Source organism: Coccinella septempunctata, chromosome 5 (assembly GCF_907165205.1).
Source record: "Coccinella septempunctata chromosome 5, icCocSept1.1, whole genome shotgun sequence".
NCBI lineage: Eukaryota > Metazoa > Arthropoda > Insecta > Coleoptera > Coccinellidae > Coccinella > Coccinella septempunctata.
Window position 1 is genome coordinate 24,862,293 of NC_058193.1, and position 17,017 is coordinate 24,879,309.

At 38.1% G+C, this 17,017-nt stretch overlaps 1 protein-coding gene across 5 annotated transcripts in view; it reads left to right on the plus strand.

The window, feature by feature from the left end:
- Positions 1–17,017, plus strand: part of LOC123314317 (sodium- and chloride-dependent GABA transporter 1-like) — a 52,926-nt gene that overhangs the window by 30,258 nt on the left and 5,651 nt on the right. For all 5 annotated transcript variants that reach the window (XM_044899504.1, XM_044899507.1, XM_044899505.1 and 2 more), the window contains exons 7-10: positions 76–292; positions 354–506; positions 6,832–7,035; positions 16,606–16,773. In XM_044899504.1, the coding sequence (XP_044755439.1) occupies positions 76–292; positions 354–506; positions 6,832–7,035; positions 16,606–16,773 (742 nt within the window). The remainder of the gene's footprint in view (positions 1–75; positions 293–353; positions 507–6,831; positions 7,036–16,605; positions 16,774–17,017) is intronic.

Consider the following 17,017-nt stretch of genomic DNA (forward strand, 5'->3'; position numbering starts at 1 on the left):
TCTGATTGATGAACAAAGACTGATATGGAAGACTCTTCATTTCTGCTGGAAAATTTACCTTTCTCTATTTTGCAGAGATGCTCTAATAACATGTGTTGTGAACACCTTGACATCCATCATTGCCGGAGTTGTTACTTTCGCAATCCTTGGACACATAGCTCTACAACAGAATGCTGAAGTGGCGGATGTGGTCAAGAGTGGTCCCGGCCTAGTATTTCTGACATATCCTGGGGTTGTTCTGGAGTTACCAGGAGCACCGTTTTGGGCTGGAATGTTTTTCATTATGCTTCTGGTGGGGAACGTACTTTATTGGCCAAGGATATCTATAAAACATAAATTATTTTCTGTTATAGGTCTTGGGGATAGATAGTCAGTTCTGTTTAGTAGAATCATTCATTACTGGATTATTAGATAATTGGTCCCAGGAACTGAGACCTTACAGGATGCAGTTTACAGCATGTGTTTGCGGAGTTATGTTTGTTCTAGGAATACCTATGGTCACTCAGGTCAGTAGCCTTAGATATGCTGCCAGTCTGACGTCTAATGATAGTAAGATGTAAAATTTCATATTGATTCAGTATAAGTTGGGGAGCCCAAGAGGGAAATTCGGGATTTACTCGACCGTGTCAGATTAATAAAAGGGGAGATACCTTGGACCCCGAAGAGTACTCTACCACAAATTATACTTCTAGATAGAGGGAATTGTCTAGGGCAGCCTGTAAAAAAAAATAGAAAAAAAACGATCATTGTACATACTCGAGCTCGTCAAATTAAGATATATGTGGTTAATTACATGTTGAAAAGTATTGAAAAGTATATATTCTCTTAATCTGACAATTTGAGCTTGATGAAAATGTGTGAGAGGGCGCCAAACTTGAAAAAAAAAACGTCAGTTGTACAGTGCATCCCATTTTGGGTGAGACAGCCAGGTTTTTCGCTTGCTATTTAAGATAGAGCCTTGCGGTTTTTACGTTCCTATCCTACTGTTTTGTGAAACTTAAGTTGTCCTAATCAGATTTTGCATAACTGTTTCCGTTTTTGACATATAGGGCGATTTTGGAAATTGATACTTTTCGGACCCTTCCTTTATCTCCGAAGTTATTAGAAATAATGCTGAGCTAAAAACTACGTCTGATAACTTGTTATCATCTTCAAACTATCAGATTAAGAAAATCCCCCCTGATTAATGGGTCAACATGTCTGTAACACCGAGATTAACCATATGTATGAAAATCTGACACGCTCGACAAAAAATTTTTCTTTACCTTTTTCAACTCTTACGTACGGTCAGCCCCACCACGCAAACTGTCAGATTGACATAAATTCATTATCATAGACACGTAGGGCATATAGAGTATCCTAATCTGACACGCGAGTAGTAAACCTGACGATTATTTTTACATGTTTGAGAACCTGCAGACGCTTTCCCCACCGCTGAAAGTGCATACATCTTAGAACCTTTTTTTTCTTTCTACACGAATTATTATTTTATTTTTTCAATTTTGACGGACATAACTTTGCACTTTCTTAGCAACTTGGTATTACCTCCACCCAACTAAAGAATTTATCGTGGTGACGAAACACGAGAAGAAGTAAAACACTTATCCTAATGAAAATATTGTAATTCAGTTCCTTCATCTCAACACCATTCAACAGAGACATTATTACTGTTTCAAAAGAATGGTACGCTATTCCAATATCTCATTAATTAAAATTTTATATTTCGAATAATTTCAGTAGGCACACTTGCCAACCTGCCCTCTATTAAAGAAATTGGGAGCGTGGACATAATAACAGAAAAAAGGGAGCTCGAACACTGTTAATGCATCGGAACCCTCGTTGGGAATGTTGGCAACCCAATTAAGGGAATTATTCGATAAATAGGTAGCAGAGTAAAACGCTCACTAAAATAATATCCCAGCACAAGGGCAAACTGGAGAGCTTATTGCGTTTTCGAATGAGGCTGACCCGTCCTAGTTTTGCCAGGACAATCAACTTTTAGATAAATAAAGGAAAGGGTTTCTCATGGAATAACATGTTAAGTGTTCATTTTCTTAGGTTCCCTACAAATTTATTACTTGTGTCATTACATGTCCAAGCAAGAAAGTTGAGAACATCGATGTAGTGTGGTGTAGAATATAGGTACAGAGTAGGTTCAGTTAATGCAATCTTTTATATTTATAAGCCAATTATTATTTTCTGAGAATGATGTTGGTTAGTTTGTTTTTGCAACGACGAATTGCTTCTGGCACATCGCACCTTCTGATGCTTTAAAGACGTATTTCTCATAGTTAATTCTATTCCTTTTCCTTACAAGGTAATTGCTGTCGTAACAACTTACCCCAAGAATTTTTAGTCACGCTCTCCCAACATGAACTGCGTCTTACCATATTATTCAAATCCTACACACCCGTACACAGAAATTATTACATCGATCTTGAAATGCCGAAAGACTACAAGAGATATTCTTGCAAGTGATAAGGAATGAAAGGATAAACACATCGTGTTGATGTTGTTAAATCATTGTGCTTTCACTCAGAGGAGTTTAGAGACAAAGGGGAGTGAAAATTCTGACTCAGTAAGCTTAAACATTTTATCCTTATAAAAAATACAACTGATAAAATACTAGGGTTCATCCATTTTGATCACAAAAAGTTAGGGTTGCTATTGAAAAAAAAAAAAAACTCAACAATCCTCCTTCTCTCCTAAAAAACTCTTCAATTCAACATGTAAAGATGCTTAATTCAAAATGAAAATCACCCCGCATTTTTCTAGAAAATAGTAGTATTTCAACTTTTTCAGAAAATCTTATTTCAGAGGAGGAAAGGGATGGCTGAGTCTGTATGAAAATTTGAGAGGATTTTGATCAGATTTACCACAACTTCGGTGGGGTTTCGTGCTTCTTGAAAAAATGGAGAAACACGTATCTCAGCTTTCTTAAATATTGAAGCCCTACGGAAAGGTTAAGTGAGGTGAATTTTGTTCACGGTATGCTCTCGAGGTGAATCGATATTCACACTGCGTATACGTCTCACTACGCCTATGTTTACGTCTTTGAATTTGAAGGGCTGTAATTTCCTCTTGCTCTGAAATTATTATAAGCAGAACACTGGGCTAGTAGTATTTATATGAGACTTCAATTTTCGAGAGTATCGATTACAGATTATAAGCCTATGTTTACGCTTTGACAACAGTTTGATGGGTTAAGTAGGTAGATACGTGGTCGATTGAGAAAAAAGTCATCAAAGTGGTCATCAGAGATCACAATGAGCTTTTTAGGAGCCACTCCCCAAATTTCCATAAAAGTTCAATATGCCTAAAATAAATTAGTTTCTGGCTTTGTAAATCAGTGTTCAGGGGTTCCAATTGGACTTTCCATCAAATGTAGTCTTCTTCACAGCTTGAACAAACGCAACAACTTCATATAAGACAAATAATGCACATCAGATGGTTCCACGAAATTTCAAATGCGCGCGTGAGTTGTATAACAATTGGGGGGATCAGAAATGAAGTGAATCAAGTCCATTCAGACTAATTTTGAGATGAATGGCTTAGAAGTTTATCACCCATTAATTCAAAAGTGACTTCTTCATTTATTATTATTCTTATGTGAGCATATGCTAACATTCTAACCCTTTAAAATCTAAAGAAGTCACTTTTGAATTAATGGGTGATAAACAACTTCTAAGCCATCTCAAAACTAGGCTGAATGGACTTGGTTCACTTCAGCTCTGAACCCCTCAATTGAGACTCAAGTAACTAGGGCCCGACTCAGTTGGAGCGGCCACATTCTGAGGATGCAAGACACAAGACTCCCAAAAATAGCGTGTATGGCGAATTCACAGAGGGAGCTCGGAAACCAGGAGGCAAACATAAGCGTTTCAAGGATATACTGAATCAATCCCTGAAATCAGTTAATGCCATTTATAACTGGGAACAAGTAGCGTTAGACAGATGGCAGTAGAGGTCTTGGGAGCACAGTTATAATGGAGGCTTGAGAAGAATACAGCGGCGGCCAGATTTGGTTGGTGACTATCCATGCTCGGAGTGTGGAAGGATCTGTAGGTAACGGTTGGGTCTCTTTAGTAACAGGAGGGCACACAGTCGCAAGTAGCCCTAAGAAATTAAGTTTTATCGCACAGATAGTTTTGTTTTTCAGTTTTTTCGTGAATTTAGGCTCGGAAACGGGATAGAGCAATGAATGGATGAATGAGTCTTCTTCCTCAAATAGAACATAATATGGTCAACCCTTTTATGAATAAGTATCAGAGGTAAACTCCTACGAGGAAAATGGCCGAACAATCCAAGCTGACGGCAAAACTAGCGGATGTAATAACATCTGAATTTTATTTCAAAACATCCTTTGAAACAGTCTTTGACGGTCTTCTCAGTGAGATGAACTTCGTTAATCAATTGGAAAAAAAAATCATCCATATGGTATACCTATTGCGAACTGCGATGAATCAAAAGTAGACAGAGGATCTCTAAACTTTACTTTTACTCCTGGGTCATGAACAATTTATTTCATGGGCTGACCTTGAGGAAAGCCAATGTACATTACAACGGACACTAGACCTAGAAAATCAAAGTGCCAGAGTTCTCTGTTAACATGCCTCTGGAAATGCCGTAATACTAAAGGCCAACTGGCTAGAGGCAATGAAAATACTCACCTATGAGTTTAAAAGGGCGTTATGGTATTGAAGAAAAAAAACAAATTGACTAGCACATTCTACATCATTACACTTTCTTGGATCTGAACCGTTTTGTGGGCTTGGGAAGACCAAGATAAGATAGTGTGCTGAACATCAGAACAACTCTCTAGAAAAACACCCTTGACTTGTACATATTCATGGTACTGGCATTGAAAACTGCAGAAGATGCCTCCAGCTGAGCTTCCATTATGAAACGAGACAATGTCTGTGCAAATTAATATCCATTGTTGCGCATAAGCAAGTGAGACATCTATATACCTAGTTTCTGTGTAGGAACAGCTGAACAGATAGTACGCAAGAGTCAAGAACTGGCTCGCCTAAGAACCAGAAGTCCTGGATCCTTATAAGGCATCTCAGGTCGCCGTAAGATATGTCAATACCATTGTTTGTTTCCTTAGGATTGAATAAGCAAAGCAGTAGAACAAATGATCCGAGTGTATCAGATCTGAAAGGCTAAGGCAAAACATATCAGCCTTGATTAAATATTAATGGTTAACCCTTTCCTTCATTGAAATCCAAACCAGTACTGCTCTGGCAGACGTATAGGCAAATTTTCGCCCTTGCTGAGAGAATGTGAGAATATACAATCCCTAGACATAGATAACCCCTTTTATTTTCTCGTTTCAAATTGAATTGTTATGAGAAACGAAAACATGACATGCTTCAATAACCGAATGATGAAATTTTTCTTCGCGAACCCAGGTGTGCATCTTGGAATATATATCGCATATAGCAGAGGCGTCCATTCTTCGGTATTACACCAGTAACTTTGCATTCCGAACAGGAAACTGGATGAAGCAAAATTGTCTCCCGCTCTCATCTTCTCCAGACTAAATATTTGATATCTTTTCCCGTAAAACGGGTCCTGCTTTGTTGCGAGACAAGGATACGTAATGTCATAGGAGATATTCTGTCCGAACCTGAAAACATTCCCGGGCCCGCTAGGATCTACGAACTTCTCGAAACCATTTCAACTCTCGTTTGGGCGAAAAGTTCGCTTTGTTCCTATTAAACAATAAATTTATCTGAGCGTGAAGTTTCGAATATTTCGCTGCTGAAAACGAAGCCTGGGAGGTTTCTGATTCAATTTAAAACGACACGAGACATGATTTTTATTTTACTGCGACAGATTAAAATAAGAAGAAAGAAATTGTGAGAAGTTACAAAATTCGACTTGGAGACTTTTATGGGAACAATATGTCCACTGGAGACCTACCACTATAAAACAATTGGAGTTTTTAATTACCATTAGGGTTAGAAAGCTACAAGATGTGAACAAAAATGAAGTGAGTAACATAGTTGACATTTTTCAATTGTTGACTTGGACACAGTGGAGTACGAATGTTTGTACTACAAAAAATGCATTCATAGCATTTCTTGAAACATGGATACATGGAATGGAAAATGAACATTTGTTGTTGTCCAAAGACTGGAGTGAGATAGTTGCTTATTGTCGCCAATCACAATTGAGACAGCTGACTCTGACATTGCTGTCACATTAATTTTCAATGCGTGAAGATAAAAAAGTATATAAATTTATCAATGTAACGCCACCGCCTTAGTTTCGTGTTAGATAGAGGAGTATCGACAACAAAAGCGTTCATAGCACTGCAATGGCCATTCCATGTATCAAGTCTATGACAAAAAGTACTCATAGACTTGAAGCTAATTAACAGCGTTTTCTATTGGTGAAACTAGTGCAGTGCGAGTGCATATTTTGATGTCACTACAATGATACCAAAATATCTGCAGCTAGGTCTACCAATCAAATAAAAACAGAGCAATAATTTCAAGATATCAGATATCCTTATTCGAATTTCATGTTTTGTAATCCAGTGCAGAAGCAATAGAAAACGCTATAAGTCATTGAGAACAGAGGTCTAATATAGGTAATAAGGTATCTCGATGAAGCCATATCTCTAACAAACAAAAAATATATTGTAGTGTCCGTGAACATATAAAAATCATGTCAGCTGTAACTTAAAAACAAGAGCTGTTAGAGAAACACCATTGCTCTATTCGAAAAATACACAGTCAATAAAGATGAAAAGAAAAACCAAAATTTTTCGTCGTGGATGTACTTATGTGATGAAAGTTATTAACTGATCCTGTTTTTCAGGGCGGAATGTATATTTTCCAGTTGATGGACTACTATTCAGCAAGTGGCATATCACTCCTTTGGGTGTGTTTGTTCCAAACTATCGCTCAGTCGTGGATTTTTGGCGTTGAGAATCTATGCGATTGCATCGAGCAGATGATGGGCATACGGCCTAACTGGTTTTGGAAGTTAACATGGAAGTACATCTCACCAGCATTGATGCTTGTAAGTGATTCAAATGAAAAGTTAACTCACAAATAAAACCTGTTTAGATAGAATATTGAGGATGATAATGATTGATTGAAATTTCATAGATATTGCATGTCTCAGATCCTTCTGTATATAGAGGGTTAGAACAATTTAGAGGGGGACTACAAGATCCAAGGTACAAGGTGGCTTGAATTACATAGAAGTTGCTTCATTTAAGGATGAGTGATGGTTCCCGAGATATCTCGAAAAAACTGCGAATCAGATTATCTTTTTTTTTATAACGTTTTTGGAGATAACTACACGAAATTCGTTTTGTATTCATTATCCAATATAGCGATTCTACTGGTGTACTTCTTTTTGTAATTGAAGCCACCCTCTATTTCAAACGATTTTCGATAGTCCTCTAGTCCCCCTCTAAATAGTTCTAACCCTGTATATTCGAGTAATGATTTCCATGGAAAACATGCGTCATCTTACCATGCAGTCTGGTTGAGATTCACATGTTTTATTTATGTAATATCTAAAACCTTGAATCTCCCCAATTCAAGATCTTCGCTGGAGTCTCCCCGCTTAGCAAGTATGTCTGCCATCTCGTTTCTCGGAAGCACTGCATGCGCCGGACACCAAAAAACCTTTCACAACGCAACCGGAGCCCAGCTCGCGTAAAGCCTTTCTGCATTTCTCTACCACGTATGCATGAACTTTTTCCTCAGGAAAGGATTTCAGGGTTCCTTGGCTGTCACAACCTTCGTATATGTGTTTTCCGGATTGTCCTCTACGGATGTTCTATAGTGTATTGACAAGAGCAGCATACAGTTCAGTCTACACTATGGAACAATCACTCCAGTCCCTGTGGTCAGCACAGAGCCATCTGTTTTCCAACAAGACAATGCACGACAGAATGATGTAGGCAAATTTTGAAGGCAGTCAAGTATATTTGTTGCCTTGGCCCTCTAGATCTCCTGATATTTCACCCATATAATACGTTAGAGACATTATGGGGAGAAGATTACTACATTAACCCATCCTCTAAGGGCTCTAGGGTCACTTCGACATAAGGAATAAATTGCTTAGCAAGAGATACCACAAGATACCCCTCTGCCTCAAGCCTCGAAGTGTTTCTGAGTGCATAAGAGTGCAGATAAACTCCATTCTCCAACGGTTGGATTTTTCTCAAAGTTACTTCTACCTTACCCTAAGATACATGTTTACGAGAAATTGTTGTGATAAATTCATAAATGCTCTGTTTTCTTTGCCACTCATGTGCATCAAGCACTACTCATATAATTGCTATTACAAATTAAAGTGAGATAAACCCGTAACAAATTGGGGAACCCATTCAATTTATGTTATGTACCGGCAATGATGTATTTATGACATATTTCCACCCTGAGGATCAACAACAATCGATCAAGTTAACCTGATGCTCGAGTAGCAGGTGATCCCATTATTTTTTCACCGACCTTTCGGTCCATTATTGTTGTTTATAATGAAAAAGAAGAACTTGGGATATTCCCGAAGGGGTAACTCACCTTCATTAAAAGCAACATAAGTATTGTTGCAGACACGGTTTCTTGGCGCCTGAACCGAGTCGAAACAATGAATTTAGCTACCCCGGATCGATAGAAAGAGTCTCATTAAAAGGGGGCTTGAATGCGCTACAACTCTTGATACACATGTCGCCATTTAAAATTTCATAAAATTATTCAATTAGCTGTGAGCAGTAAATATTCGTCTTGTCTCTGCATGGGTACCACGAATTATTCATATAGTCGAATTTCTCATGGAGAGTTTCTCGAGGCATATTTCCCAGGAGTAATTTGATTATTCTTTTCTGACCTATGAGGAATTTTTATTCTCTTTAGAGAGGAGCGGGACTACTTGAGAAACTTTCTGGAATAAATAAATTATGATCCTTTTTCTTCGTTGAAATCCAAATTATTCTCTCAAAGATCCTCTGGAGGTTTTTCACTATTCATATGGTTTATTTTTGAAAGCAGTCCTTTGACAGAAATTTTCTGGTCATTTTGATGCATACAAATATTTGATGTTATTCATCAGCGTTCTCCGAAATTCAAAAGAAGCAAAGCAATATTTACAAACACACTGATAGCTTACCTGAATTTTCTCTGCATTTTTCTACTTTCCTAACCTCGTTCTAGAAATGCAAATGCAGCGACATTTTCTTTAAAAGATAGCTTTCAGTTATTAAGTGAAACATGGCAGAATCGATTTTGTCCCGTTGAGTTTCACAAGTAAGTTTTAATGCTTTCATCGAAAAAACTACTGTCTACCGAGGCATTACCCATGCTGGTAACTTCCGTACATCCCAATACTACTATTACTGTTTCAGGAGTGCTTAGTTTAGAACAAGAAATATACAGTTTTTTATTACACACAAGTGTGTACTTGTTTTTAGAGAAAGGTACCTTGAAAAATTTTGTGTCCTAATTCAAATAAGTAAAATATTGTATTCAGTCTAGTTTAGGTGTTTTTCACACGCGTACAACCTCCACTTTTGAAATTTCTTTATGCCAAAGCTTCGTACTATTTGGAGGTCCGTTTGAAAAATGTTTTGACTTTTATTGATGTCTCAAAGTGGAAGCTGATTTTGGTGTTCATTATATTGAGCTCATATTCCTGTGAATTTCATATAAAGACATTGTTCATTTCTGTATTGAATATGATAGATTATGTGTTTTAACAAACAGCATTTGCGGAAGGTTGTAGTTTGAATCAGAAGAAGTACAAGCATCGAATGTTTTGGGATGTTTATGGTGACAGTTCGCCAGTTGATCATCTATACTTAGAGAATGCTTTCGACGTTTCAGGATGGTTGGCTTACTCTTACTTGAAGTAAGCTGAGAAGTAAGCCTTTCTCTGGCCAGCCAAAAAACTTGGAGGAAAATCATTGTAGATATTAGCTACTAGACCGAGTTCAACGCAGTCCACAGCTTTTTTCGACAGTACATTTCGATATAGAACGTAATTTACCGGTAATACCCCGGAAGTCTTAGAACTTTATATACTAACTGACAAAGAAACTGCAATACCCAGGAGGAGCTGTTTAAATTCTAATTTTTTTTTTTGGTGAAAAATAGATAGTATAGCAAGGAGTAAATGAATAAAATTTGGAAAAAAAATCGTGAAATTTTGCAACCAACCAGCTGTTCTAGGAGATAGAAAGTAGATGTTTAGTTGTTGTGCATGCCTAGAGTATGTGTACGCAGAATTTATCGCCAGCTAAGTGAATTTGAAAGAGGTCGAATTATTGGTCTACGGGAGGCGGAGTTGTCATTTCGAGAAATCGCTAACCGTACGAACAGAAATCCAACTACTCTTATGAGATGTTGTCAAGCGTGGTTTGATAATGCCCAAAATCGAAGAAGATTTGACACCAGACGACGAAGTGGCACAAATGAAGTTCAAGATCGGCGTCTAAGACTTATGGCCATTAGAGACCGATTTACGACAACTCGATCTTTGGCTGGTGAGTAGTAAGGGAAACAAGGCCATCCTGTAACTGCCCGAACGGTTTACCGCCGTATAAGGTCTTTTGGACTGCGGCATTTTCGACCCCATCTTGTGTTACCTCTTACGGTTGAGGAACGATTACAGCGGTGCAGAGAACGACAACATTGGAATATGGAATGGCCTCAGATATCTCATCTCGATTCTTCTTGGGAGCACATGATGGCCGAAGAAGGGTAAGACGACGTCGAGGAGAAAGACGTGAACCTCATTTTGATGTTGAGCGTCGTGTACACCGGACAGTAGGTGTTATGTAATCTATTGCACATTGAAGTAGGCTACCTTTAGTCTTTATTCAAGGTAACATGACAGCGCTGCGTTACCTTTAAGTGGAGCCATATGTTCTCCCTTACCTTATCCGGCTCGAGAATCTAATATTTCAGCAAGATAATGCCCGATCTCATAGTGGGAGAGTTAGTTTAAACTTTTTTCAAGCGACCCATGTAAATCTTTTGCCATGACCGCCCAGATCCCCCGATCTTTCGCCCATAGAGCATGGGTAGAAGGTTTGGAAATTTACCCCAGCCCCCACGGACTTTGGCGGCTCTGACACATGAAGTACAGGTAGCTTGGGATAGTATCCCTCAAGAACATATAGACCATCTCCTTGCATCAATGTCATGACGTGTTGAGGGGTGTATAGATAACCGCGTAGGCCGAACACATTATTAACAAATTCAATAAAAAAAACCCTTCGTTTTTTTTCTCCAAATTTTAATCATTTACTCCTTGCTATACTATCTATGTTTCACCAAAAAAAAATGAAATTTAAACTGCTTCTTCTGGGTGTTGCTGTTCCTTTGTCAGTATATAAAAGTCAAACCCCTTGGGAATGATTAAAGCGTTTTTAGAACGATACAATTCAGTACAAAACTACTACATAAAATTTAGCTTCGGTAATCCCTAGTCCTCCAAATCTGAAACTCTCTTAGCACCTCCCAATTGTATGGTCCAAAATATGTTCTTGAAGGTGCATTGCAGTTGAAGAATAGTACACATTTTGAGGTTACTTGCTGGCTCCTCGTCCAAAGCCTTTCTTGCGGTGACTTGAAAAGCGTTCCGTCACCAGATTGATCTAGTGTTTCTTCCTCCGCCCACAGAATCTTCACTCGTCAGTTTCTGCAGAACCCATTCTCCTTAGGTGCTTCCTGAGGTGGCAATGCCCTGTAAGGAATCCACCAGACCAAGGGTTTAGCGTATTCTGGCTGAGATCCAGATACCTACTTTCGGGTTTTTTCTTTTACTGAAACGCTTTTCACCAAGTACATTTTATTTTACCTCAGAAAGGTTCTCGACCAATGAAAGGCAAAGGTGTTTGCCACTTTATTTCCTTTGAATCATGAGTGAACGGAAACACAGGCTAAAGTGATCTTGATGTCTCTTTCCAGAAGTGTCATTACGAACTCACAAAATTGAATTAAGTAGGGGAGACTGGGGAGGGTTGATACGTTTTTTGGAATTTTTATTTTGGAAACTGAATTATATGAAGAAACAGGACTTTTCTTATATTTTATAATTCTTCAATTAATCGTTGAACAAAATAAATATAGAAGTCTCAAAACAAAAACATCTTATTCCGTACAGAACGTTGAACACAAAAACATGCAAACTGTCTCAAGCCTCCCCACATATGGGAGGATTGATACGATGTACTGGGAGGCATGAGACACAAATTGAAAATATAAGTCCCATTGGCATCACTTGCAAATGTCACATATAAACGTTTTTGTGCCTTTTCTAACACCGGCAAATTCTTCGTCGCGCCATTTTGAGCACACCTGAGTCACCTGACACCTGATCCAGAATTCGTTTGATCTAGGGGATGAAAATGAACCATTGCGGTATATATAGGCTACATCTTCGCCCTCTCAGTCATATTCCTCAACCGTGTCATCCTCATTGTCCGAAATACCCCGGTCTACATACTCTTTCTTTCGTATACCTACCTCTTTTGTTTGATTTTCTTGGTTCTTGTTCTGCCTCGGCTATGTATGCTGCTGGATGTACTAGGACTATTTAGCTCAGTAGGTAGGTCAGCAATGATACTGGCTTGCTTTGGTCCCATAGATGTGGAAAAATCAGGAAATGGTCGGTTAGTCACTTCCGCACAAGAAATGTTGACCTCGTTAAATACATGGGGATTGTACGGATCAATTCCAGTTCTTAAAAATCCCCCTGATATGTTGGATGGTGAAAACGCCTTCATGTAGGCCTATCCAACTAGCTACGGAATATTTTTTGAAGATGATACATGTATCAGGCCTCCCCACGAGAAATGTCTCAAACCTCCCTGAAAGCAATTTTTAAAGTGATTCATGTTTTCATCTTATTCTAATATATTTTGAAAACCGAATAAAACTGTAAATTGAGTAGTTTTATGCATATTTCCCAGTGAAATGTTTGTTTATGCCGAAGAATTAATGCATTATCATAAAACCCTTAAGTAACTTGAGTAAAAACTTACAATTTCTCACCTCGAAACACTCTTTGTTGAATATTTCACAAACAAACTACTGTTAGCCTTACAGATTAATGTCACGCAATGCCCTCTGCCAAAGAATGCTGTTCACTAGTATAACACTCTTGAAAACGGCTACAGACCGCGGATATAAGCCTGTATCAAGCCTCCCCATGTATCAATGCTCCCTAGTCTCCCCTACTTTTTGTGCTAATACTTCTTCTAATAAATTTTTTCTTTGTTATGAATTAACCGACTGTGATGAAAAGCTTTAAAATTCGCCTAAGATTGAAATGGAAAAACATTGAAGTTACTTCCCATTTGCATTGAGTTCTGAGGAGGAAAAGATGGGTCATCAGCAACAATCCGGTGCATTCACCGCACAAAGAATGTGAATTATTCATGATGCCTCCTCCAACTATTTGCGAGGATAAAAATGCGAATCTGAATGAACGTAAAACTAGCATACAAGCCTGAGTGACGGAAATGGCCCGTAAGTAACGATCTCAACCGACGTCGCTTGCACGGAAACCTTTCCGCGAATTCGGAAAAGGCGGAAAAATTCATACGTGACGGAAATGACTTCACCTTGCAACATGAGATGATCAAGTCAGAAGTTATGCCTCTGATTGCGTTGGCGGATATTTGGAACGGCACGATTATTGACCCAACTGTGGAAGGCATGGTGAAGATAGGATAGGATTGTATGTCACAAAGTTACAAGTTAACGACAAGTTACGATGTTGTCGAGGTGTTCAGAAGTGGAAACTGGATATAATTTGTAACATCGAGTTACTGAATATGCCGAAGTTTAGACTTCTTGAGTCATTTAAGATCTTGACGGAAAAGGAATAATGTGAGGGAATTTGATAGGACGAATTTGCCTTGGTTCACTGGAAATATGGAAAAGCACTGATGCTGAAGGCGAGCATTTGCACACTTCCAGGTACTGATCTCAGGTGACGTTTGGTCTCCAGGAAACAGGTGTTTTTTTCTAGTGAGAGATATTAAGAATAATTATTTGGAATACTATTATTGGTGACTTTGAATACTTCGATAATTAAATCAATATAATTGTAATCTGCCCCTCTAAATATTAGGTCACATCGCATACGAAACCAATGACTAGATACTAAAAAAATGGGGCCGTATTAATATACTCTATCTTGATATTTATGTTTTTAAGGTTTAGAGTCAAAGAATTGTGGGATAAGAACAGGAAAACACCCAAAAACTCTTAAATTATATGTGGCGATGTTTAGCAGATTTCCATTAGCTTCATCAGGCCTAAAAAAGTTACAAAATGACATCACCTATGACAGAACATAAAAGTGCAATACATCATCTTCATAAATTAGAGTCTTAAAAACAGCATATTTCAAATACCAAAGTATCGATTATAAAACCAATGTCCAGTCTTCTAAACTTCCAAAAGCACTAGAAAGCGTAGGGATTTCCTACGCTCGTTCATGATTAGCTCGCATTATGTAGTCTTGTGAGCGAACCCCCTTGACTCGCCTGCGGTCTCTTGAGGTATTAGTTGAATTAGGGAGCCATGAATTGACTCCATCCTCCGCTCGAAATATTCAGCTCTACACTGTACTGACGAGGGACAATGATCCCAAAACCGGTCTACAGTTGCGTTTGGATATTTCGACTTCTCTGAAATTTCCTACGATCTTTTATGACTAGCGTGTATTATTGGAATAATATTTTTTCGGAATTGTATATCATGTATTAGAGCAATGTTCAAGAGCCTTCTCGAATGCTGCTGGTGCAATTCATAAATGTGTCTATAGTTTCAGTATAGGTTCGTAACATTGTTCTCTTCCTAACCAGCTCGCTCCGAAACATTCTGGGGTTCCCAATTAATTGCTAGGGATAGGAAAAGCTTACCCAAACATTTGATTCGCGAGGAATTTTTTCCTTAGTTAGGTATATTATAAGTGGGGGAGTAGCTCAGGTAGGAGACTTGAACCACCTCAAATATTTCAACTCATTTGGCGCTACCGGTATCGTAAATATCTTGCGACATACTCGTAATAAGCCACAACCATTGGCTGCTCCATTTTGGCAGCCATCAGGACAGTTCGGGAGTGAGAGGGTCGAATATGATTTTGTTGTTAGGAAGTAAGAAATTGAATGATTTATGTATGTTACACTGTCTGAAAAGTTTAATAGGTGCGTGGTGTTATTTAGTTTTATTGCTTTTATTCATTGATTAATATTGTTTCACAAATGATGTGCCTTTTCAATATTAGTTGTAACAGTTTCAAGAAGACATCTGTTGAATAGACTAAAAGAGAGTGCGGGGGACTTGACCCTATGCTATGGTCGGGAAACAAAATCAGTGGTCTAACAGTGGGTTTCACAAAACTTTGATTGCCTGATCAATGGATTGACAGTCACTCAATTTTTGAAATGAAATCACTGTTATCTTTTCATTTCTGAATATATTGAAGAAGTAGCAATAGAGAATAAATGAGTGGACATATAAACATCATAATTTGATGCGAGAATAATAATCACAATGATCATGACTGAATTATCGATTGAAAACAAAGTGACTTCTGTTCATCAATCAAGCGTTGATGCCCCGATCAAGCTTTATGAAACCCGGGGTAAGTTTCCCGCTCTGAGCTCAGATAATAGTTTGCTTCAAAAAAAGCGAATTGAATAATAGAAATAAATATAAAAAATATGCAAAGGTTCAAAAAAGTAAAACACATCTCGGAAATAAGTGAGATTGACTCTGAAATAGAAAATACGAATTTCATACACTGATACATCTGATGATGAAAACCTTGACATAGACAATCGTTGGTCATTGGAAATTGATTTCTCCAAATGTTTTTCCTGATGAACAAACTTATGGTCAAGTCTCTCTTGCAACTCTCCCATGGGTTAGGGAGAAATGAGCCAATTTTCGGTTCCTAAAAAAAGAATTGCTGTACTCAAAATGTTTATCTCAACATCTCTACTTTTATCAATCTTCACCTATTTGGGCATGATATTATTATCTTGACGGAAAAAAATGTGTTGCTACCATTTACAGATACAACTTAAGTGGCTTCAGAGTGAAAAGGGGTTCTACTCTCCCGGACTCCCCATAATTATTCTGAATTATTAAGGTCTCTTCTAATTTCTTGCCAAAACGGTTTTTGAGAAAAAATACTTATCAACAGGTACGTAGCGTGAGTCGTATATATGCTGGATCTTCGAACTTAAAATATCTAATAGCCGGCTATCATGCTGACAGCTGACAGTACAGGGGAACACCAACAGAATTTTGTTTGATTGCCTTCTGGCTCCTTTAGAATGTCTGCTCAATTTCATGCCTGTCAGTCTTCTGGTTTCTGAGAAAACATTGCTTTTCAGGTATCATCTTAAGAGGGCTGTATCTGATAAGGGGCTGATAAAAAAAAATCATATAGAAGACCAACCTATTTACAGACAATATGTATTGAATACTCAAAGGTACAGAGTATTCTGAGCATAATCGTAAATTTGTGACAGACAAAAGTTTTCTGCGAAAGTAAAAACTTTTTTCATTCATCTAGGAACATTTATGATATAATCTTCCCGTTTCTTTCCAGATAATATTGATCAGCCAGTGCGTGCAGTTCCGGACTCTATCGTACGGAGATTACGAGTATCCGATTTGGGCTAACGTTATTGGATTATGTTTGAGTTTGGCCTCCATGATGTGGATTCCAGTGTATGCCATATATTACGTTATAAAAGGCCCGGGTACTTTATCGGAGGTAAGTGCAATAAATAAAGAATAAGGCCGAGAATAGCAGTGAGCGGTCTCTAGACGGTGCGAAAGGGAAAATTGTGAGGATTAAAGTTTAACCCGGAAAGTTTCCCGGTTTGAATAGTGGATGTTCCAGAATTCCCCATATAACTCACCACAATTGGTAGGTATATTAGATCCCTCTGCCTAATATTTAATCGATTCATTGGCTTATTCACCGAAATAGATAAAACATTATGGCGTATAACGAA